General features: G+C 60.7%; 3 protein-coding genes across 3 annotated transcripts in view; all 3 read right to left on the bottom strand.

Moving 5' to 3' along the window:
• The window catches only part of TANGO6 (transport and golgi organization 6 homolog), a 28,685-nt gene extending 24,498 nt beyond the window's left edge, over positions 1–4,187 (bottom strand). The window contains exons 1-4 of the mRNA XM_054389501.1: positions 3,426–4,187; positions 2,652–2,768; positions 1,177–1,327; positions 330–454 (exon numbers count right to left, since the gene is read on the bottom strand). Coding sequence (XP_054245476.1) covers positions 330–454; positions 1,177–1,327; positions 2,652–2,768; positions 3,426–4,187 — 1,155 coding nt within the window. The remainder of the gene's footprint in view (positions 1–329; positions 455–1,176; positions 1,328–2,651; positions 2,769–3,425) is intronic.
• Positions 4,188–6,319: 2,132 nt separating this feature from the next.
• On the bottom strand, positions 6,320–14,627 carry LOC128973277 (cadherin-1-like). The gene is made up of 16 exons (XM_054389543.1): positions 14,571–14,627; positions 14,112–14,226; positions 10,291–10,526; positions 10,044–10,178; positions 9,800–9,955; positions 9,581–9,725; positions 9,306–9,478; positions 8,824–8,952; positions 8,529–8,714; positions 8,196–8,440; positions 7,957–8,099; positions 7,620–7,844; positions 7,199–7,420; positions 6,992–7,122; positions 6,717–6,860; positions 6,320–6,532 (listed from the first exon to the last, which is right to left on the bottom strand). The coding sequence occupies exons 1-16, from the start codon at positions 14,625–14,627 to the stop codon at positions 6,320–6,322; spliced, it is 2,655 nt and encodes an 884-aa protein (XP_054245518.1).
• A 1,128-nt stretch (positions 14,628–15,755) lies between these two features.
• LOC128973247 (B-cadherin-like) lies at positions 15,756–21,862 on the bottom strand. The gene is made up of 15 exons (XM_054389500.1): positions 21,544–21,862; positions 19,346–19,560; positions 19,160–19,270; positions 18,874–19,029; positions 18,637–18,781; positions 18,374–18,549; positions 18,159–18,287; positions 17,894–18,079; positions 17,575–17,819; positions 17,345–17,487; positions 16,933–17,157; positions 16,605–16,823; positions 16,390–16,520; positions 16,152–16,298; positions 15,756–15,965 (listed from the first exon to the last, which is right to left on the bottom strand). Exons 1-15 carry the CDS (start codon positions 21,860–21,862, stop codon positions 15,756–15,758), a joined length of 2,757 nt encoding a protein of 918 aa, XP_054245475.1.
• Between the last annotated feature and the right edge of the window lie 745 nt (positions 21,863–22,607).

Genomic DNA, 22,607 nt, shown 5'->3' with positions numbered 1-22,607 from the left:
GTCAATGCAGGAGGCATTTTTGGGCTCAAACCAAGCGCCTGTACTGCTCCCACAGCCAAAGGCTGGAAGCAAGAGCTCCACAGCAGAGAGCTCCTTGCAGCAGAGTGCTGAACAGCTCGTGTGAGCAGGAGACATCATCCAGCACTTCAATCAAATATGGAAAACTCAGGAGTAGAGTGGAAACACATCCCACTGCCAGAGCAGCACAAAAACTTCTCCATGCTGTCATGGCCCAAGCCATGCTCAAGCAGTGACAGCATCACCACTCTCCACGCTGTAATTGCCAGCTGTAGCCGGTGTGCTGTGGGCTGGGGAAGGGAGTGACATACCTGGGGGCACACCAGGCTGTAGTAGTCCTCCAGGGAAAGGCACTGCTGCGGGCAGGATGCCAGGATCTTGGCGACTGCATCGCATTTCCTCCAGTCCACAGCTGCTGTTTCAGCACCAGCACAACCTGCCAGGCCAGTACGAAGCCAAAATCAGCTCAGCCTGAGCCAACAGGCAGGCCAGCTTTGGATGAAGCAAGGTACCTCTGGCCAAAAATTGGATTTTTAACTTTCATTAGTCTCTTTAAAGCCAAGCATCTCTTAGGAGACACCTGAACTTAATGAAAGGGGAAAAAACACCTTGATAATGGAAAATGTCATCTACGAATAGGTGTGAGAGCCAAAAGGTGGAGAGAGGTCATGCTTGGATGGTGTCATCAGGTTGGTATTGGCCAGAGGAGGCTTTGGCACTGAAAACGGAGAGATTCAGCTTTTGGAGAGCAACAGTTTCCCCCCTTGGCAGGAAATGGAGAGCAGGATGGGTCTCATTCCACCTACTCACAGCCCAGCACTGATCACTGCTCGCACCAAACCATCACCAATGCGGCTCCTTGGAGTGAGCCATGCTCTGTATGCACATGGGGTGTGATTAAAACAGACTAAATTAGTTCAGATGCTTCCAGTCTGGACCTCCAATATGATGGTGTACCCTAAAATAAAAGCACTTGTGCCTGGAAGGCATTCCCTGTTCGTGGAAGGTCCTCTGTCCAAGGCAAAATCTGAGTGTTCCAATAAGCTTGACCTGACACAAGCTGTTTCCCATTTCAGCATCTCAGGGGATGAAACATCTCAGACATGTCATCAGAGTCTCCTTTCATCCAAGAGCAGCACCAGAGCTCACCCTACTCACCACCTGTCCCCTCCATGATGCCCCGAACCACAGCCTGAACCCCACTGGGTCTCAGGAGCCTCTCGGAGAGCAGCTGCCCACAAAGGCGCCGCAGCCAGGCTGGAGCTCGTGCAAGGGCTGGCTTTGTGTCGTCTCCTGGAGAGGGAGGACCCTGCAAGGGAACAAAGGAGCAGGTTAAGAGCCCTGCAGGACCCGAGACCAGATGGGAGCACAGCACAGGGAAAGGTTTATAATCAATCACCTCGTCATCCAGTCGCACAAAGCTAATTAGGGCTTAATAAGCAAGGCCAGCCTTCCCAGGAGCTTGCTTGCACGGAGCTTCCCTGATTTAATTAAAGCCCCTCAGGGTCAGGCAGCAGCTCTGAGGGCCTCATTACCTGCATGGGGGGGTGATGCAGGTAAGGGGTGTGCAGTGGTAAGCCCCACCAGGACCAGGCACTGGGCTGCAGAGAAGGTGCTGGGCACAGTAACGCCCCCAGCACAGCACAAACTAAGTTGCTAGGGGCTGCTGATCCACAAGATCAGCAAGAGCTTTGAGTGGAGGCTTTTGCTTGGGCACCTCAAGGAGTGAGGCAGCCCACAGCACTGGGGGGACCAAATAGATTATTTCCAGTTGGAACAGACCTACAATGACCACCAGGAAGGGCAAGAAAGCTTGTGAAGGATCTAGAGCACAAGTCTTGTGAGGAGAAGCTGAGGGAACTGGGCTTGCTTAGCCTGGAAAAAAGGAGGCTGAGGGGAGAACTGGCTCTCTTAAAACACCCTGAAAGGATATTGGAGCCAGCTGGGGGTTGGTCTCTTCTCCAAGGAACAAGAAACAAGACAAGAGGAAATGCCCTTAAACTGCACCAGAAGAGGTTTAGGTTGAACGTGAGGAATAATTTTTTCCCTTTCAGGATTGTCAAGGCCTGGACTAGAGTGCTCAGGGCAGTGGTGAAGTCCCCATCCCTGCAGGGGTTTCAGAACTATTGAGATGTGATCCTGAAGGACATGGTTTAGTGGTGACCTGGCAGTTAAAGGTTGGATCTCACTACTTTAAAGGTCTCTTTCAACCAAAACCATTCTATGGTGCACATAAATAACAACCTGTTCCAGGGCTTGACAACCCTTCTGATGAAGAAACTGTTTTTAATATCCAGTCTAAACCTCCCCTTGGCGCAACTTGAGGCCGTTTCCTCTTGCCCTAATGAAGGTGCTTTGCTTGGCCAGGCAGAGCAGACAGAGCTGCCAAGCCAAGGTGGCACGTGCAGCAATGAGACGCCCTGAATTCACCTACACTCACACACCCTGCACAGCAGGGCCAGAGCTGCCACTGTGTGAGCAACTTCACACAGCACCCAGAGACAGGAGTCCTCCACCAAAGTGGTTTTGAACATGTAAGAACGTGTGCAGGAGAGCAGCAAAGGCACTCTCAGAGCTTGGGAACACCCTGAGCACCTCATGCCATGGATGGCACTGTCACTGCTGCCAGGTACCTGCTTGGGCCGTCCCTGCAGGACCAGCAGCTCCTGCACTGCCAGTGGCTGGTAGACATGGTCCAAGATGTGCCGTAAGGTCTCCTGGCACCGAACTCGCTCTGCTTCTGTAACACCCTGAAAAAAAAGAAACCCTGGAACAGTGAGGACAGCATAGCTGCCAGTGCTAAATCAGTCCTGACCCTGTGCTAACGCCCCTCCAACCCCTCACTGCATTAGATGGCTCCCACCTCATGTAGAGACAAACATGCACGGTACAGTCTCACAGAATGATTTGAGGCCAAAAGGACCTTAAAGATATCTAGTTCCAGCCCTCTTCACATGGACAGGGACATCTTCTACTAGACCAAGCTGCTCAAACTCCCATGCAACCTGGTCATGAACACTTCCAAGGTATTACAGAACACTTTGGACAGGAAGGGGCCTTTCAAAGTCATCTGGTCCAACCCCCCTGCGTTCAGCAGGAACTTGTGCAACTAGAGCAGGTTGCTCAGAGCCCCATCAACCTGACCTGAAATGGTTCCACAGATGAGACATCTACTACCTCTCCAGGCAACCCAGGTCAGGGTTTCACCCCCTCACAGTGAGGAATTCCTTTCTTGAAGCTAAATCTCTCTTTCAGCTTGGCAGGCAGTCCTGGGGCTGAGTGAGCTGAAGCATAATACAGAGACAGGGCTCTGCCATGGCACGGGAGAAGCTGTTTTGGGTTAGTGGCCGTTTTTGCCCATGCCAGCACCGACCGTGAAGGTGGAACAGGAGAAGGAACCCACAGACCTCACAGTGTGTGGCAGGACCGTGGCCCAGCAGGCAGAGGCTGGCGAGGAGGAGGCCGAGGTGACGGGCCAGGAGCAGGCCGGCCAGTGCTGGGTGCTGGGTGAGCTCGGCCAAGGCGGCAGTGGCAGCGCGGAGCCGGGCACCTCGGGCTGCCGGTGGGGCAGGGGATATCGCTGGGGAACCCAGGCGCTGCCCCACGCCCGGCGGCAGGTACGGCACCAGCCCCAGGCCCACCGCGGCCCGCAGTGCCCGGCCCACCGCCCGGGTCTGCCCCACACTCAGCGTGTCGGCGCTGGGCGGCGGGGCAGCCCCAATTCCGGCCCCAGCCTCATGGGAGGTGGAGGTGGAGGTGGCGGCGGCGGCGAGCGTGGCCAGTCGCTCCTTCAGGCACAGCAGCAGCGCCAGCAACCCGCAGGCAGCCGCCCAGCCCTGCTCGGTTTCGTCCGCCACCCCGGTGGCCAGCGCGGGGGCCCGGGATAGCACAGCACAGCGCAGACCGCGCAGCGAGTCCCAGCCTGGTGCCTGCCGTAGCCGCTTCTCCAGCTCCGCCGCGTTGCTGCGCAGTGTCTCTGGTCGCAGGGAGCCTTCCAGGCTGTGCCCGACTTCGCCACCATCCCGCTCACCGGGCCCGGCGGGCGGCCGCCGCAGCAGCAGCTCCAGAGCCTCCACCACCCGCCCCAGCTCCGGTCCCGGCTCCGGTTCCGCGCCGCTCGCCATCTTGGGGCCACCGGGAGACAGTGGAGCGCAGCTGTGCGTCGCCATCTTAGGAAGGTTGGGGGAAGGGATGAGTCAACTTCCTGCCGCCATCTTGGGGAGGTCGAAAAGGGGCGGAACGAGATGCGCATCGCCATCTTGTGGGAGCCGTCTGTCCGCCGCCATCTTGGGTGGGGCGGGAGGAGCGTGCCGGTGCCGCCCGTCTTGGGCTTGGCCTGAGTCCGGGTCTGGTCACCGCTGCCAGCTCCTGTGGGTGGGTCGGTGGTAAAGGTGCACAGCAACGCCTCTCGGTTACAGCAGCAGCTTGAGGTTCGTCTTCAGTGCAGCAGAGCATAGAGCTGACCCCTCCCCATCCAAACCTGGTACCAAGGCCAGCATTGTTGGCACTTGTATGTGCTCCCCACGGGCGTCAGCAGCACCAACCCCTCCGGCACATCTGCTATTGCTGAACGTGAGGAGAGACTTAATGGCTGTGAGCGTGCCGGACCCATGGAGCAGGCTGCCCAGAGAGGTTATGAGTCCAAACCTGCTTGGACATTGTGATCCTGGGCACCCTGCTCTGGGGGACCCTGCAAACCAGGGTTTGGACTAGATGATCTCCAGAGCTACTTTCCAGCTGCCAGCATGCTGGGATTTGGTGAGAGCTCCCACCCTAAGGCTCACCTTTGCATCAAGAACAGGCACTAGCTGTATCCTGCAACACTTAGCAGCTTCCAAAGAGAAACGAGCAATTGTGGCTACAAAGGGAGAATCTCCCTACTGTAAGGGGCAGGTGGAGGGTGTGCAAGATGGTTGTTAGTGCCTGCTCTCAAGCAGTTTATGCAAAAGGTAGGTCTTTAGGGGTATTTCTAAGCACAGAACCAATTTGCCGGCCCAGGATATCACGAGGCAGAATGGTTGCAAACTCTTTGCCAGTCTCCTGGGTCTTTGGGTGTTTGAAAGGCTTTGAGGACTGCGGGGTGTGTTATTCTTTTGTGTTTCCCCACTGGGCAGGGCTTCTGAAAGGAGCTTACAGCAATTACAGGCTTGGACAAACCCCAGTGATCCCTGACACTGGCTGACATCTACTTCTGTGTGAGGCAGGGCGTGGGGCCAGGAACTGCACAGCCACCATGATAAGGCACAAGCTTGAGTTTTATATTATATCCTACTCTTCTTTCCCTCTGAGGCACTCCAGTAAAGCCATCACCAGCTTTTAGCTGCTTCCTCCCAGCCCTTGCTGCTGGGAAAACATGTGCTCTGATCGGGATCTATCCCTGTTAACGCAGCGCTCAGTGTTTGCCATCTGCCCTTTGGAGCTCTCCATGGGGCAGGGCTGCCTCTGAGCACAGGCAGAGTGAAACCAGCAAGAGCTGCAGTAAGAGAAAAGAGTATTTAGTTTTCTTAAAACAATTTATTCTTTCAATTTTATATTAAAAAAACATACAATCGATTATCACTGGACCGCTGCTGGCTTCCCCAGCCTGCGTCAGACCCTTTCCCCGTGATAAAAAATAACAAACCACGATGACAGCTGAATGCCGAATTTCAGTAAAGCTGTTTGATTTCCAGAAGCGCCTTTCATTGACTGCAGAGTAATTACAACCCGCCATGCCACAAAAGGAAATCACATCGTAATCTGGGATACAGAGAAACAGAGATCTACCCCTGTGTGCTCTTGGTGAATACAGTTCCCTCACCTACAGCACATGATGGCTCATCTTTGGTCTGTAGTTATCTAGCACCTCACTCCGCTCCAGCACAGTAACAGGATCACCCTCTTTCTTTGGCACCGGCTTTGTGAGCTAGTGGTTGTGCTGGGGCTGGTGGCCTGAGGTATTTTGGAGAGAGCCAGAGAAACGCTGTGGGACAAAGGGAGGGAAGTGGCGGGAGCCTGTCCCTGCCTGGGAAGAGGAGCTGATCCTGGCCCTCACTCTAGGATGGAGAATGAACCAAAGGGCTCTACGCCCTGCCTGGAGCTGAGTGGTGTGAGAAACACACAGATTCCCCCCAACCCATCCCCCAAGACCGAGTGACCCCAGGTGGCCCCTGCACACAATGAGGGGAATGTGGACACCAGGTTGAGGGGGTACTGGAGCGAGGGTTCAGCAAAGACCCATCCTGAGACTGGTGGCGTGAAATGAGGTGAGCTGCCTGCACCAGGCAGCTGCCAGCCAAGCCAATGCCAAGGTTGGGGGTTCCTAATCGTCATCCTCCCCACCCCCATAGAGGTCGGCCAGCTTCTTGAAGCGGCTGCCCCACTCGTTGAGGTAGTCGTAGTCTTGGTCGCGGTCGGAGTCGGAGGAGTTGAGGGAGCTGAGCGAGGTGGCCTCTGAGCCGCTGCCCTCATAGTCGAATACCAGCAGTGAGTCATAAGGAGGGGCCGTGGGGTCTGTGTCAGCTGCCTTCAGGTTCTGGTGTGGGGGGAAAAGGGAATCAGTACTCATCATAAATTAGGTTGGAAAATTCCTTTAAGGTCATTGAGTCCAACTGCTGACCCAACATTGCCAAGTGCCCCACTGGGTTGGAGGACCCCAGCAGTGCTGGCACAGATGAGGGTTTCACCCCACTGGAGCACCACGTGGAGTCCCAGCTTACCTCGTCGATGAAGTTCCCGATCTCATCAGGGTTGGCGGGACGGGGCCGGTACTGTGGGGCGGCCATCAGCGGGGGGGCCACATCATTGCGGATCACCTCTGGGCGGGCATCCAGGCCCCGGTGCAGCTGGCTCAGGTCATAATCCTGCACAGGAAAGAATGAGGAGATGACACTCAAGGGATGACCACAGCCACCGAGGGCACCAGGGTATGCAGGGTGCAAGGTGACTGTAGGGAAGGTGTCTCAGAGAGCCAAAGCCAGCACAGTTGTCCTACCTGGTCCTCCTCACCACCGCCCTCCTCATCATAGTGGTAGACATTGTCCCGCATGTCATCTTCAGGTGGGAGCAGCGGCTCCTTCACCACTTTCCTCCTCCTCACAAATAGGAGCAGCAACAGCAGCAAGACTGCAAGCAGAGGGCACCAGCGTCAGGGAGGTGGGGTGAAGCAGGTGCCGTGCCTGTCCCTACTCCTTGTACTTACTCAGCAGTGCCAGGATGCCCCCCAGGATGCCCAGGATGGCAGGGACACCCAGGCTTTCAGTAACGAAGGCTCGTCGCTCACAGTTCTTGGTTGGCCCTTCACAGTCACAGACCTGGACTTTAAGTGGTGTCATCTGTGACTTCCCTTGCGCGTCCCACAGCTCCAGGAACACGGTGTGCTCCCCTGGCTCCAGCTCCCTCAGCGGTCTCAGCTCCAGTGTGTCTGGTGGCACAGTGAGGGGACAGAGTCACAGGCTGGGGACACCCCCAGCACCAGTTCCCTAGCCCAGTGCCCACTGTCAGGGCTGACACTGTCTGTGCTCAGAGGTAACAAGAGCGGAGGGGGGCTGGGATCAGCGCTTGCTTGGCACCTCTGCCCCATGGCAAGGATGGGTGGCCAGGCTGGAGCAGACAGCACCCACCTTGTCCAGTCACCCTGACAGTCCAGTTGACATTGGAGCGATGCTTCAAGTCAGCCTTGAAGGGATAGGTGTTGGGGGGCAGGTCCTTGTCCACGATGGTCAGCGTCTGAGGCTCAGGCTGCCGGCTGCAGACGTCAAAGCTCCGTGGCTCTGGCGTGGGCCCATTGTCATTGACATCCTCGAGCAGGAGCAGCAGTGTCCCAGTGCCGGTGGCAGGTGGTGATGCTGTGGGGCCAGGGGTTAACATGGGCCCAGGGAGGGGGTCCTGGGAGCCCCAAGGGGGCGTGGATAGAGGCCTGCAGTCCCTTCCTGAGGGGCAGGGGTGGGGGCTGCTCACCACTGTCCACAGCCAGGACGAGGGCCTCGTAGGTGCTGTTGATGGCGTGCACCGACTCGCGGTCCAGGGGCTTAGCCGCTGTGATGATGCCATTCTCTGGGTCGATGGACAGCCAGTCCGCGGCGTCGATGCCCATGCGGTACCTGGTGCCAGCGAGGGCTCAGCAGGGGCCACAGGGCAGCCCCTCAGGCCCCCCAGCCACTGAACACCCCTCCCCCCCTCACTGAACCCCCACTCACGTGATTGTCTGCTTCAGGTCCCGGTCTGGATCCTGGGCTGTGTAGGAGGTGACCTGGTGGCCCTTTGGCAGGTCCTCCCTCACCTCCACCTTCTTGAGTGGGGGCACGAAGACAGGCGCTTCGTTCTCATCTGACACTGCCACCAGGACACTGGCCGTGGAGAGTGGCAGGGACACGGTGAAGGGGACTGCGTTCTCCACTGTCACCACCAGGCTGTACTGGTTCTTGCTCTCATAGTCCAGGCCCTGAGACGGGGGAGAGGAGCCGGGCAGCACCAGCGGGAGGTGGCCAGCAGTGGGGTGGTTGGGGTGGTTGTGCGGCACCAGGACCCACCTTGGCAGTTCTCAGGATGCCATCGTTGGTTTTGGGGTCGGTGGTGATGGTGAAGTCGCCTTCTGGGTCCCCGCTCTTGATGTGGTAGACAGCTTGCCAGGCTGGGGAGCCCTGCATGTCCCGGTCCTTCACATGCAGCCGTGTCACCAGTGCCCCGGCCTCGTTCTCCTTCACTGCCCCCTCATACTGCAAGAGAGGGATTTGGGACAGACAGTCACCGTGACAGCCCTGGGCACCCTGTGGTGGCAGGAATTATGCCACAATGGCAGCAGCTCAGAGGAGGTAGCATGGGTACCATGGTGGGGTCAAAAATGGGAGGGTTGTCATTGGCATCGGTGACTTCCACAATGGCAGTGGCTGTGGTGGTGAGGCCAGTGCCCTCCTGGTCTGCAGCCTGGATGATCAGCGTGTAGTTGGGAGTGGTCTGCAAACCAAAATCACAGCAGTTAGGGCAGGGACAGGCTCCAGCATTTCACCATCCTCTGGGGCATCATCTGCCAGATCTAGCCTTCTCCAGACACGATGGTTGCCACTGGCACAGAGACTGCCCACTTGAAATCTCCCATTCTTGGGACTCAGCAGAGCCAGGGCCCAACAGCAAGCCCACATAGATATCCAATGGGCTGGGGGCTGCAGACACCCACAGAGGACAGGGACTTGGTGACGGGAAGCCCCTGAACTGGCCAGGTTCCTGGGCTCCAGCATCCCCAGCTCCCCATAGCAAGTCCCACCATGGAGCTGCAACCTGGTCCCCCAGGACGCAGCGTGGGCACCCACCTCCCGGTCCAGCCCCGTGCCAATGACACTGATGACACCCTTCTCCGGGTCAATGGTGAACATCTGCTGCGTGCTCTGGGGCTCCTCGCTGAGGATGGAGTAGCCAATGATGCCGTTGTTGACATTGATCGCATCGTCGGCGTCTGTGGCGCTCACGGTCATCACGGACGTGCCTGGGCACAAGGACAAGCAGGGCAGGTGTCACTGGTGGAACCAAGCCCGCTGGAGCCCCTGGCTCAGCTCTGGCCCGGCGGTGCCAGCCATCCCTCGTGTACCTGGCTTTGCGTTCTCCTCAATGTAGCCAGTGAAGACTTGCTGGGTGAAGACAGGCCGGTTGTCATTCTGGTCTGTCACGGTGATGATGATCTCCATCGGGTCCTCCACTGACTGCCCATTGGCCGACACGGCATGGGAGTAGAGCTGCAAGGGGCACCGTCAGCTCACACCCACCCCCGAGGACTGTCCCCCTCTCCCAGCCCTGTCCCCTTACTCACGTAGTACTTATCCATCTCTTCCCGGTCCAGCGGCCTGGTCACCTCCAGCCACCCTGTCTCCCGCTCGATGGTGAAGACACCCACGGGGTAGGTGTCAGCTCCCTGCCCTGTGATGCTGTAGAAGACTTTGGTCTCCTTGTCCTTGTTAGATTTGATCTGGCAGCAAGGTGGGGAGGGTATTAGAGGGGTCCTGGCACTCCAGGCACCCCCCTGTCCTCCACCTTGTCCCCATGAGGATATATACCTGCACCAGCTTCTTGGGGAAGGGTCCGCGCTCGTTCTCGGGGCAGTTGATGGGGGGGATGACCCAGTCCCTCTTCTGCCGATGGAGCGGGCCATGGCCAGGCTCAGGGAAGGTCAACACCTCAGGTGCCACATCCTGTGGGAAAGCAAGCAGCTCACCTTGGTGCCAGCACCTTGCTAAGCTCTCTCAGTTCTGTGCCACAAGGAGAGGAGCTGTGGTGACCCCAAGGATCAAGGCTGTGCTTTACCTCGTGCTGGTGGTGGTGGTGCTGGTGGCGATGGTACTGGTGCCACCGCCTGCGGAGGGTCACCTTGGCCGAGTGCTTCTTGCCTGTGTTGTCCCAGGTGTGGACAGAGAAGCTGATCTGCCACATGAGCTGCAGGGGCCGGGTGGCTGAGACCACGCCGTCCCTGCTCACCTTGAAGCGAGTGTCATCTGACAGGTACGCTGCACGCCGCGGCTCCCCGCACTCCACAAAACTCACTGGGGACAGGGAAACAGCTGGGTTGGCAAAGGGCTCCTGCTGCTACCATGGGACAAGCCAGTGAGGGCAGGACAGGGTGACATGGCCATGCGCAGCCCAGCCACAGCCTAGGGGCCTGGGGATCCACAGGGTCACAGGCACACCACACATCCTGCCAAGATCCTGTCCTGGGCACCAGGCAGGGTGCATGGCACTGCTCTGGTTCAGTACAGGACTGGGCACAGCACAACTTACTGTGCCACAGATTGATCCCTGTTGGCCCGTGGCAATGAGGTAAGTGGCACTGGCACAGGCTGTCCATGTCATGTATGGCACATCCTTGTGTCTGGCACATCCTTGTGTCTGGCACATCCTTGTGTCTGGCACACCCCTATGCACAGCACCATGCCCATCACATCCCCATGCACAGCACATTTCTGGGCAAGTGGCACATCCCTTATGCAATGGCACATCACTGCTGCTCTGGCAGTGGGTGCTGCTACTCCAAATGAAACCAAAGGCAGCACCTGGCCTGCCTGCACTAGCACCTGGTAGCCTGGCTGGGTTGTCCCTTGGGCTGCTAGGGCTGATCTACAGGACACATCAGGCCAATGAGCTATGATGCCTCAGTCTTGGGGACCCACGTTAGTCCCCAACCCCTGGCAGAGCCAGGCACCACAGCCATATGTCTGCAGCAAGAGGGGACTATTAACCTGTGTGGCAACCAGGTGCCAACCCTGGTGCACCGCTGGCACAGGGTGGCAGCTGGGGTACTCAGCTCACCTGGGCTCTCTTGAGGACCTCAGACACCTCTGCTGAAAGGGGTCCCCAGGGACACCAGGCATCCACCACAGCCTGAAGCAGACAGTGTCATCAGCTTGGCACCACGCTAGGATGCAGTACAAGCCGGGATGGGCACGCAGCCAGCCTGGGGGGAGGCTGTGAGCAGTGCTGCACCGGTCAGCAGGCATCACATGAGCCAAGGCTGTGCTGCTGGGAGCTGCCTGACAAACAGCCTTTGTCTGCGAGATGGTTGGTTTGAGCCAGCGGCACCCAGGCTGGAGTCCCTGCCGACACAGCCACCGTCAACCCTGGTGTGACCCATGCCACGGGGAAAAAATGTGCCCGGGGTGGGAGCACAGGGTGCCCCAGCACCAGGCATGATGCTGGTGCCAATGCATAGGTTTACGTCAGCCCAAATGCAGCCCAGGAATTTGGTTGCATATTGGGATCAATTGTCAAGCTCTGGGTTGGGGGCTGCTCCCATTGCCTACCGTGATGCCCAGGGAGGACCTGCCAGTGCAATGCAGCCCCTGGCAAGACCCCTGGCCAATGCTGTGTGGGCTGGGGGAGCCGGTGGGGCCGGCTGGGCAGGAACATGTTGGGGCAAGCTGGCTGCTGCCACAGTCGGGGGGAGGCATCCAGCACCCATAGATGCAGGCGCAGTGCTTGGCACCCAGCAGCTGGCAGGGTGCCGTATGGGTGCAGCAGGTTGGGCACTGCTCAGCCCCCAGCCCCACACTGGGTGCAATGTGCTCTGGGTGCTCTGCACCGGATCCCCTCTTCTCAGCCAGCACAACCTGTTTTTCCAGCTCCTCAACCCTCCCCAGGGCATGGAGTTAGGGGCCCCTCTCCTTGCTGGGAGCACTGGAGTGGGAAATGAGGAGAGCTGGGACAGGGGGTGGGGGGTGGGGTGGTGTTGGTTCTTCGGGGGGATCTCCTTTTCCCGACCCCTGCCACCACCCATGGGCACTGGAACAGTCCGCCCCCTGTGCTACTAGGCTGCTGCTGGGGCAGGGGGATGACAGCCTGCACCAGGATGGGGACTACGTAGCCCCCCAGGGCAGCCCCTGTCCCGTGGTGTGTTGCTGGGGCTGGGCACAGACTGATTCAGGAGCAGAGCCAAGTGCCACCACCCTTGGGTGCCACCACTCCAGCGGTGCCTGCTCTGCCTGGGTTGCATAATCACAGCCACGCTTTGGTGGAAGCTGGTGGCAAGGGGGGGGGCCTCGTGTCACCCTGCCAGCAGTCGGGTGAAAGCACTGTGAGCCGCACGTCCCTCCAGCCCTGCCGCTGACGTCACCTGAGTTTCGCTGTGACTTCAGCCTCTTGAGATTCCTCTACCCAGGAGTGTCCCAGTCCCTGCCATGTTCCTTGGGGCTGTGCCACCCCCACTCAGAGACCCCCAGCCTGACACTGAGCAGAGCCGCAGGGTCCGGGTGATGGGTGGCCCCCATGCAGGTGTTTTCCATGTGGGGCCTGTCAGGACGTGTTGGAAGGAAAACACCGCACTCCACTCATCAGCTTAATTACAGGGCAGCTCGTTAGCTCACCCTGGCCACAGGCTTTGGTGTGCTCATGGTGTGGGGGTCTATGTTGCCCAGTGCCCACTGTCCTCATCCACCCACGAGGCTGGGCATCACCATGGTGGCATGGCCCTTCCCTCCTCCCATGCCCCATCTCCATCCGGGGACCTGAAACTGGAAGTGCTGGGATGGTGCGTTTCCAGTAGGTCTTGGACCAGCCCTGCGTGGTGGGGAGCTGCCGAGGCCACGTGGTTGCTCGTCACCCTGGTATCAGGCACAGCCCTCCAGGACACAGGCTGCTGCGGCCGGGGGTTTGTTAATCATCAACCCCAAAGCTAACGAACACACAATTCCTGAGGTGTGGGGCTGGACCCAGCTCCCAGCTCATTATCTGCACCCAGGCAAAGCCCTTCTGGAGCTTGTGGGAGTGGTGGTTTGGGAGCCCCCAGTGTAGTGCCCACCCCAACCACCCCTGGCAGAGCTTGATGTGAACACCACCATTAACCATTAACTGGTGCAGATGGCAATGGCCAAACGCTGCCCCAGGAGCCTGCATGCAGCACTCACAGCCCCCAGCACCCACAGATCGAGGGGTGCAAGCCAGCAGGGCCCAAGCATCCACTTCCCTGGGCACAACAAATCCCTGTGCCACAAAGTCTGGCACACAGCTCAATGCACAGCAAAGGGAGGTCATTGCCAGTCTGGACTGGGGCTCAGTGCTGGCACCCACACCAACAACAGGGATTTTGTGCCAGGATGGTGAGGTGCCACTGTCCCCATGCCATGAGCTGCTAGAGGAGGGGACTCAGCCCCACAGAGGTGTCAGGACCCCACGGACAGGCGAGGCGTGGGCAGGATGGGTGCCTGTGCAGCCCCACGCCCTGGCGTGCTGGTCCCGACAGGCCTGTGCTGCTTGAGTCAGCACCGCCCGCGCCGGCGCACCCTGGGGAGAGGCACTGGCTGCCCCCGCGCCGCCATTGTACCGTAGTGGGAGCACCAGTGCCTGCACTGCCCCAGCCCCTCGGCATGGCCCCCCAACTCTGTTCCAGCGCCACCTGCAACATTGTGCCGAGCCTGTCCCCACCACCATGACGTCGTCACCACCTCCATGGCCTCATCAACCACCATGGCACCATCATGACCTTCATGGCACTGTCCCCACGACCACCCACAGAGCCAGGCAGAGCTTGTCCCCGTTGCCACCTTGGCACTACACAGAGCCACAGCTTTGTCCCCTGTTGCCACTTCCAGTCCCCATGGCCACCCCAGTGCCACCTGTCCAGCCTTCCCCCACCTTACCTCGTCCCAGTGGTCGTCCTGCTGCCACGCTGTCCCGTGGCATGGTGAGGGTGAAGGTCTCCCTGGTGAAGCCAGGTTGGCACAGTGCTGCCCGTTCACACAGCCAATGACTAGCCTGCCCGGAGAGAGCCATCAGTCCCAGGGAGGGTCCCACCACCCCAACATCTCAGGCAGAATCCCACCACCCTGGGCAGGGTCTCATGGTCCTGGGCAGGGTCTCAGGCAAGGTATCACCACCCCAGGAAGGGCCCTACCACCTCAGGAAGAGTTTCGGGAAGAGTCCCACCACGCTGGGCAAAGTCCCACCACCTCGAGAAGGGTGTCGAATAGGGTTGCACCACTCCGGGAAAGGTCTGGGAAGGGTCCCACTACGCCGGGCAGGGGGATCTCGGGAAGGATCCCACCACCCCAGGAAAGGTCCCGTCACCGCGGGCAGGGTCCCGGTGCCCTGTCCCTCACCTGGAGCAGGAGCAAGAGAAGGCAGAGCAGGGTCGGGCAGCTCCCCCGCCGCCCCATATCTGCCGGTGCCGATGCAGTTACCGGAGGGATCAGGGCGCTGCCGCAGAGGAGCTGCAGGTGAGTCCGGTCCCGGTCCCAGTCCCGCCCTGCAGGTGCTGCCCGCCTCAACCCCCCCGGGGGACCCGCCTCGTCCCGCCCCGCTGGGAGGCGGTGCCGCCCCGCCCGCCCCCGGCAGCCGGTACCCACCCCCCGGTACCCCCGGTTCCAGTCGTCGAGGGAGCTCTGCGAGTGCCCATCCAGGGCCGTGAGAGCTTTGGCAGGGGAGGTTGGTGCGCGGCAGGAGCTAGGGACACCCCGGGGTGTACCTCCACCCATGGTACTGGTGGGTTCCAGCTCTATTGGGAACCCACCCTCGATGCCATCCCACTCTGCCGTCAAGTCCCCTAGCAAAAGGGGGATTGACTCCACATCACAGGGACCTCCAGGGCCACACATGGGATAATGGTGACCCCAGAGGGACAAGGTAGCATCCTGGGGGGCTACAGGTGGGTATGGAGGAGAGGAATTGGGGAGTCAGGAAGGATTTGGTACCCTGAACACCCAATGCTACCAGTACCACTCACCCAAGGTGGGGGTGGCTCTGTGCCCTACCCATGCCCTCCAGCACTAGCACTACACCCCATGGGGATAAGGAGACCCTGGGAGTACCTTCATTTCTGGGGGGCATGGATCCTGCCTCCTACCTGAATGGTGCTGGGGCAGAAAGGAGGTAAGGGAGATGGGGCTGGAGAGTCTTAGGGGGGTCACAGTGGGGCTCAGAGGATCGTGCTGGGGCTGGGGGGGGAACAGGTGGGTCAAGGTGTGGCTAGGGTCAGCACCAACACCCATGATGGTCCCTAGGGACCCCTCCCAAGGCACAAAGTGTTACAGAGACTGGAGCATCTAAAAAAAAACAAACCACCACCACATCCTTTATTGCCCCTTCCCTCAGCAGCTCCCCATGCCTGCAGCATCACACCATGTTCATTTCATCCATGTACAAAGAAAACAGAATAACCACCAAAAATAGGGGGGAGGAGGGGGAGGGGGCTGCTCCCAAGGTGGGGTTGGGCATGGGGGGACAACAGCCCCAAGGCACGGGCAGTAGTAAGGCGCAGGGCAGGGGTGCCAAGCTGGAGGGGTGCCCTAGTCGTCCTCCCCACCCCCGTAGAGGTCGGCCAGCTTCTTGAAGCGGCTGCCCCACTCGTTGAGGTAGTCGTAGTCTTGGTCGCGGTCGGAGTCGGAGGAGTTGAGGGAGCTGAGCGAGGTGGCCTCCGAGCCGCTGCCCTCATAGTCGAATACCAGCAGTGAATCGTAGGGGGGGGCTGTGGGGTCTGTGTCAGCTGCCTTCAGGTTCTGGTGTGGGGGGAAAAAGGGAATCAGTACCCATCACTGAATCACAGAACCACAGTTTAGGTTGGGAAAGATCTTTGAGGTCATCAAGTCCAAGCACTGACTCAGCACTGCCAAGCCCCCGCCCTGAGCTAGGGGAACCCCAAGGGTAGTTTTACCACCCCAGTTCCCTAGAGTCCTGGGTCTCACCTCCTCGATGAAGGTACCGATATCATCAGGGTTGGCAGGCCGGGGCCGGTACTGAGGGGCTGGCAGGAGGGTGGGGGCCACGTCATTGCGCAGCAGCACCTCAGGACGGGCATCCAGCCCCCGGTGCAGCTGCCGCAGGTCGTAGTCCTGGGGACACGCACACATGACACGATGGAGAGGAGCTGGGTTGGGCCACCTGCTGTGGCACCAGCACCCCCAGCCCTCTTGCAGCACCCACCTGGTCCTCCTCACCACCACCTTCCTCCCCATAGTAGAAGACATTGTCCCGTGTGTCATCCTCAGGCAGCAGCAGTGGCTCCTTTGTCACCTTCCTCTTCCTCACAAAGAGCAGCAGCAGCAGCAGGATGACTGTGGGGAGCAGTGGTGTCAGTGGGGACGTGTCTGCCCCATGGTGAGGTGCAGTCCCACAGCACCCTGGGACTCCCAACTCACGCAGCAAAGCCAGAAGGGCACCAAGGCCAGCGAGGACAAAGGGCAGGGCAGTGGCAGGCTGGGGTCTCTGGGGACAGCCCTGCACTGGCCCCTCACAGTCGCAGACCCGCACAGTGATGATGGTGAGCTGGGCTTTGCCTGGGCGGTCGAGGAGCCGCAGGTAGATGCTGTAGAGGTCTGGCTCCAGTGATGCCACCAGCTGCAGGGTGACTGTGTCATCTGCATGAGACCAGCACTGCAGGTGAGCCACAGCAGAGCACCAGTAATGGCAGTGAGCATGAGTAACGCTGCCACAGGACAGCCCCTACAAACATCCCCCCAGCATTACCTTCATCGCTGACCTCCACGGCCCAGCTGTCCCCCGAGCCATGCGTGAGCTCAGCGCGGAAGGGGCCAGTGTTGGGGGGCAAGTCCCTGTCAGTGACGGTGAGGACCTGGGGCTGGGGACTGCGGTTGCAGACGGTGATGTCCCGTGGCTCAGCCTCAGGGCCATGGTCGTTCACATCAAGCAGGGTGAGGAGCAGGGTGCCAGTGCCCGTGGCAGGTGGTGAGCCTGCAGTGAGGAGCAATGCTGGAGGAGGTTCCCCAAAACCAGGACCCTCACAGGGACGCAACCCCATCACTGGGACAGGCAGTCCCTGGCATTGCCCTGTGATGGAGCCCGGATGCAGTTCCCGGTGACAGCAGCACGTGTCCCTCATGCGGATGCTGGGAACAAGGGCCCCTTTCACAGCACTCACCATCGTCCACGGCCAGCAGCACAGCGGTGTAGGTGCTGTTCTTGGCGAAGGGGGACTCACGGTCCAGGTGGTCCCGTGCTGTCACCAGGCCATTCTCAGGGTGCACTGCCAGCCAGCCCGCAGGGTCATGTCCCACCAGGTACCTGAGGGGGAGGCAGAAGAGAGCTGGTGCTACAGTGGGGATTGCCCCAGACCCAGAGCCTGACCCTGGCAATCCCAGCCCCACTCACTTGATGCTCTGCCCCTGGGCTTTGTCAGGGTCCTGGGCAGTGCAGGAGGTGAGGGTCTGCCCTGGTGGCACATCCTCTGGCACCTGGGCAAACCGCACCAGCGGGTCAAAGATGGGTGCCTCGTTGACATCCTCTACGTTGACTGTCACTGTCGCAGTGGCTGTCGGCAGCTTGACAGCAAAGGTGGCCTCATTGGTGACAACTACATGGAGCACAAACTGTTTCTTGGCCTCGTAGTCCAGATCCTAAGAGAGAGGGGACAATGGGCAACACCCCACAGTGTGTAGCAAGGGAGGAGGACACAGTGTGGATCACACACCTTGGTGGTGCAGAGGACACCCTCGTTGCTGGCAGGGTCAGTGGCAATGGTGAAGGCACCTCCCTCATTGCCACGCAGGATGGAGTAGACAGCTCGCCACGCCGGTGTGTTGGGCTCATCCAGGTCAGTGACAACCAGCCGGGCCACCTCCCGCCCAGCCTCATTCTCCGGTACGGCTGCCTTGTACTGTGGGTCAGGGGCACCATCAGCATCAGGGACACTGCCTCATGGGGAGAGGGTCCCTCCAGGGGTAGTCTCACGTTACCATTTTGGGATCAAACTCAGGGGCGTTATCATTGACATCTGCAATCTCGATGATGGCCAGCGCAGTGGTGGTCAGCCCCTCACCGTCCAGGTCAGCTGCCTGCACCGTCAATGTGTACTGCCGCACGCGCTGCATGGACAGACAGACAGACACCTTGTCAGCTCTGTCAGCTGGTACCTGGGGCTGCCCCCCCCATAGTACTATTGAGCCCCCACCTCCCGGTCAAGGCCACTGGCGATGATGCTGAGGGTGCCGGTGGCGCGGTTGACAGTGAACATGTGGGGATGGGGCTCACGTGGCTCCTGGCTGAGGATGGAGTAGGCGATGACACCGTTGTAGGTCTCCACCGCATCATCTGCGTCCGTGGCTGTCACCTCCATCACGGAAGTGCCTAGAGACAGGGTGTCCTGGTCAGTGGGGTGGATCCCAGGGCTGTCCTCAGCAGGAGACTGATCTTCCTCACAGCCAGGGGTCCTACCTGGCAAAGCGCCTTCGGGCACAGAGCCCCTGAAGACCTCCTGTGTGAACTGGGGCTTATTGTCATTCTGGTCTGTCACCGTGACTATGATCTCCATTGGCTCCTCCACTGGTTTGCCGTTCTCTGACACGGCGTGGGAGAAGAGCTGTGGGGCAGAGGTGTGAGCAGCGGGCCTGGCACAATGTGGCACGGCCCAGCACAGCATGGCATGCTGCCGCACCCCCACCAGGGACCTACGTGGTACTTGTCGATGTGCTCCCGGTCCAGCGGCTGCGTCACTTTCATCCAGCCAGACTCCTTCTCAATGGTGAAGACGCCCTCAGGAGGGGCATCTGCTCCCTGCCCCGTGATGCTGTAGAAGATTTTGGTGTCTCTGTCCCTGTTGGATTTGATCTGGAAGGAGGAGACATGGGGAGGGACATGACTCAGTAGCCCCCTCCATGGCATCACACCCTGCCCTGATGCAGCAGGGACAGACTCCTCCTTGGCACCAATATCCACACTCGAACCCCCCCCCCCATACCTGAACCAGCTTTTTGGGGAAGGGACCCCTCTCGTTTTCAGGAACCTTGATGGGGGGTATCACCCAGTCCCTCTTCTGTCTCCTGGGAGCAGGACGAGCCTCAGGGAGCTCCTGTGGCATGAGGTGGGAGTGAGGACAGAGCTGGCTGAGTTGGGGTCAGGGGATGGGGCAGCCGGGCAGTGTTACCTGGGGGGAGCGTCTGCTCCGCAAAGCAACTGGGACAAAGCCTGGCTGGCCAGTGACATCCCGGAGAGAAACAGTGTCCAGGGGGGACACAGCATCCTGGGGGGGTACAGCGAGCCCGCTGCCCACCCCTGGCAGCTGCCCGCGTTCTGCATCCTCTTGCACCTCGACATTTGCCTCCTCAGTCTCATACGGCCCCGCGCAGGCTCCAGAGCTGGCTGCGAAAGGGTGGGGGGCCTCAGAGAGGCTGAGAGGGGAGGGGCGGGACCTGTCCCCAACCCCCTCTGTGCCCCACCAGCCTCCTGAGGCAGGTCAGGGAGGGGATGCCGGGAGCCGAGGCAGGTTTGGGTGGAGGTTTCGCTTTGTTCTGTAGATGACGGGAAATTCCTGGGCAGGCAGAGCCCTGCCCCAGCCCCCCACCCGCTGTGTCACCCCCCTCGGGGCTCCCAGCCCCCCATGGCCGCAATGTGGGGCACAGCACGGGTTCCCTCCACACCCACCCAGGACCACGCTGCACCCCCAGTGCTGGATCCTAGCCCAGGTCCCTGCACCCCTCGGCCGGGAGGCAGGATTAGGGGATTAACGGAGCTAAACCAGCTCCGGAGGCTGAGCGGCCGGAAGGGGACCGGGAATGGGGCCGGGGAGGGCTGCGGGGGGGGTCAGTGAGCGGGGTAGGGAGAGCTGTGCCCCATGGCTGCCCCACACTGGGGCGGAGCCCGTCGCCTCCACAGCGGACACATCAACTGAGTTTTGGCAGCACCAAGTGTCAGCCACCATGGCTTCCAGAAGGGACATCAGTGGGGCTGAGAGGGCCACGGCCATCCTGGCAAGCGGGGAGGGGGCATGAGAACACCCAGACAGTTCCCAGCGCCCACTATGGAGATCTCGAAGCACCCACCATAGGGAGCTCCCAGCCCCACTCCCTGACTGTGGCACAGGTTTGCTGTTCCCCACCGAAGGGCTGGGTGGTTCGGTGGTGTCTGAGACCCCACCATGCCCTTGAGGTTCCTCCTTGGAGAGCCTACATGGTGCCACGCCCGCTTGGCACCATGGTGAAGCCAAACAGCCGATGGCAAGTCCACATTGCTGCCCACGAAGGGGGTTTTGCAGCAGCGTGGCCAGACCACAGCCCCTGCTTGTGGACCCTGGCCCAGCGGCTCAGCTCCCAGCAGCCCGGCAGGATGGCTCGACTGGAGTGGGACGCGGCAGGCGAAGGTGAGGGCCTCTCCTGGCACGGTGAGAGCACTTACCGCCGAAGACAGCTCTGAGTGCTCTGCGGCCATTAGGCAAATGCTGGCTCCGGCCGTGGTTCCCGAGCTTCCCAGTCCCTCGGGATGGTGCCGAGTGAGCAGGGTGAACCAGCGCCGGCAACTGCCAGCACTGGGTCAAGAGCCAGTGGTGATGAGCCCCTGTCCAGCCCCAGCACAGGCTCGCTGGACTCTGCAGCCCACGGTGCCATGCTCTTGCCCATGGCCCTCTAGAGAAGGGTGGCCCTGGGGCACCCAGCCCCATTGCCAGCATGGCGCCCAGCCCTGCGGGCTCCCAGCCCTGTCTCAGCGGGTGCCCCATGGCTGAACCAGAGGTGCCAGCGCTGGCATCAGACACCACCAGCCTTGTACAGGGCCATACGGGCAGGCTGGGCACTGCCAGTCCCCCAGGCCTGTCCTGCTGCTGCGGGAGAGACCAGATCCCCACAGAGCAGCCCCACTGCTGTGGGGGCATCACCAGCCCCCTGGCCCAGTCCTGCTGCTGGGAGGGTACTACCAGCGCCACGGACCAGCCCCACGGCCCGGGGGGCAGGCAGCCCTGTAACTCAGGAGCCCAGCCAACCCCACACCCAGGGAAAGGCTCGCTCGATGGCCAAGCCCCGCATCCCGGGGACCCCAACAACGGCACACTCTTGGCAGTGCCAGCTCCTCCCGGACAAACACGATGCCGTGGCCCGGGCCGGGGCACGGCCAGCCCTACGGTCCAAGAAGACCATCCCGTGCCAGCGCCAGCCGCCCAAGCCGGAGGGCAGAGCCGGACCGAGAACCGGACCTCAGCCCGCATGCGGGGACATGGCCCCAGTCCCGATCCTCGTCCCTGTACCGATCCCGGTCCGGGTCCCGCAGGGCCAGTGCCCCCAGCTGCGCATCCCGAAAGGCTCCCAGAGAGTCCCGGGGGACCGAACGGAGCCTCGCCCCGACGGCTCCGGTTACCTGATGCCGGGAGCGGCCCCCGGCGCAGCCCCAGGGGGACGCACGGTCGGGCCGAGGGGGCTGCGGCTGCCGGCGGGAGCGGAAGGAGGATGATGCTGAGGAGGATGAAGAGGAGCGGGCAGAGCCCAGAGCGCGGCCTCCGCATGGCCCGTCCGCTGCTGCCGCCGCCGCTGCCGCTGCTCCAGTCACCGCCCGCCGCGCCCCGCCCTGGCCCGCCCCGGCCCGCCCGCTGCAACGCGCTGACCCAGGTGAGGCCACGCAGGTACCGCCCCGGCCCAGAGACCACCCTCTGGCATTCCTCGGTAACTTTCAGGCACATCTAGGGATCCCACTACGCTCCCCGGGCACCCCTCAGTAACCCGCGGCACCTCCTGGGCACCCCACGGGCAGGTCTCGAGTAGCCCCCGGGGAGCCACCGACACTCCTCGAAACCCCCTGGAGCCGCTCGGGAAACCTCCAGGCACCCCCAGTACCCCCCAGCACTCCGCGACACCTCTGAGGAAACACCTGGAACCCCCTGGACCCAATGGCACTCCTTGGCACCCCCAAAGAATCTCTGGAACTCCCCAGAACCCCCGGGCACCTCCTAGTACCCCCAGCATCCTGCAGCACCTCTAGCATCACCCAACGACCTCTGGGCATCCCACAGGCACCCCTCGAGTACCCCTGGGCACCCCCTGAACCCTCCAGAACCCTCTGGACACCCCTTGGCACCCCTCCAGCACCCCTTGGCACCTCTTGGTCACCACCTGTCAACCCCTGGGCACCCCTCAGGTAGCCCCTGGCTATCCACAGGTATTCTTTGTCATCCCATGGGCAGCCCTGGGACCCCCTGAGAACCCTCCAGGCACCTCCCCCCCCGTCATTACTCAGCATCCACTGGGCAAACTCCAGCACCCCTTAGCACCCTTTAGGCATGCAGTGGGCACCCCTCAGGTACCCCCTGAGACCACCCAGCACCATTCAGGCACCTCTGGCACCCTCCAGGCACCCAATGGGAAGCCCTTGGAGCCTCCTCAGCACCACCCAGGCCATCCCCCTGGCACCACTGTGCAGCCCTGTAG

The sequence above is a fragment of the Indicator indicator genome, chromosome 19, assembly GCF_027791375.1.
Source record: "Indicator indicator isolate 239-I01 chromosome 19, UM_Iind_1.1, whole genome shotgun sequence".
NCBI lineage: Eukaryota > Metazoa > Chordata > Aves > Piciformes > Indicatoridae > Indicator > Indicator indicator.
Note: the sequence above shows the minus strand (reverse complement) of the source record. Positions and strands in the feature narration are given on the sequence as shown.

Bases quoted from the DNA above. Each gene is read 5' to 3' on its own strand.
- LOC128973277 (XM_054389543.1), bottom strand. From the start codon at position 14,627: ATGGGGCGGCGGGGGAGCTGCCCGACCCTGCTCTGCCTTCTCTTGCTC. The intron at 7,421-7,619 runs GTGGGTGCTGTC...CTGTGCCACCAG, and splicing joins TGTCAGGGTGACTGGACAAG to ACACACTGGAGCTGAGACCG. The intron at 6,861-6,991 runs GTAGGACAACTG...TTTCCTGTGCAG, and splicing joins GCGGTGGTGAGGAGGACCAG to GATTATGACCTGAGCCAGCT.
- LOC128973247 (XM_054389500.1), bottom strand. From the start codon at position 21,862: ATGTGCCTGAAAGTTACCGAGGAATGCCAGAGGGTGGTCTCTGGGCCG. The intron at 18,288-18,373 runs GTGGGGGCTCAA...CTGTCCATGCAG, and splicing joins CCAGTGGCCTTGACCGGGAG to CGCGTGCGGCAGTACACATT. The intron at 15,966-16,151 runs GTGAGACCCAGG...CCCCCACACCAG, and splicing joins TCGGTACCTTCATCGAGGAG to AACCTGAAGGCAGCTGACAC.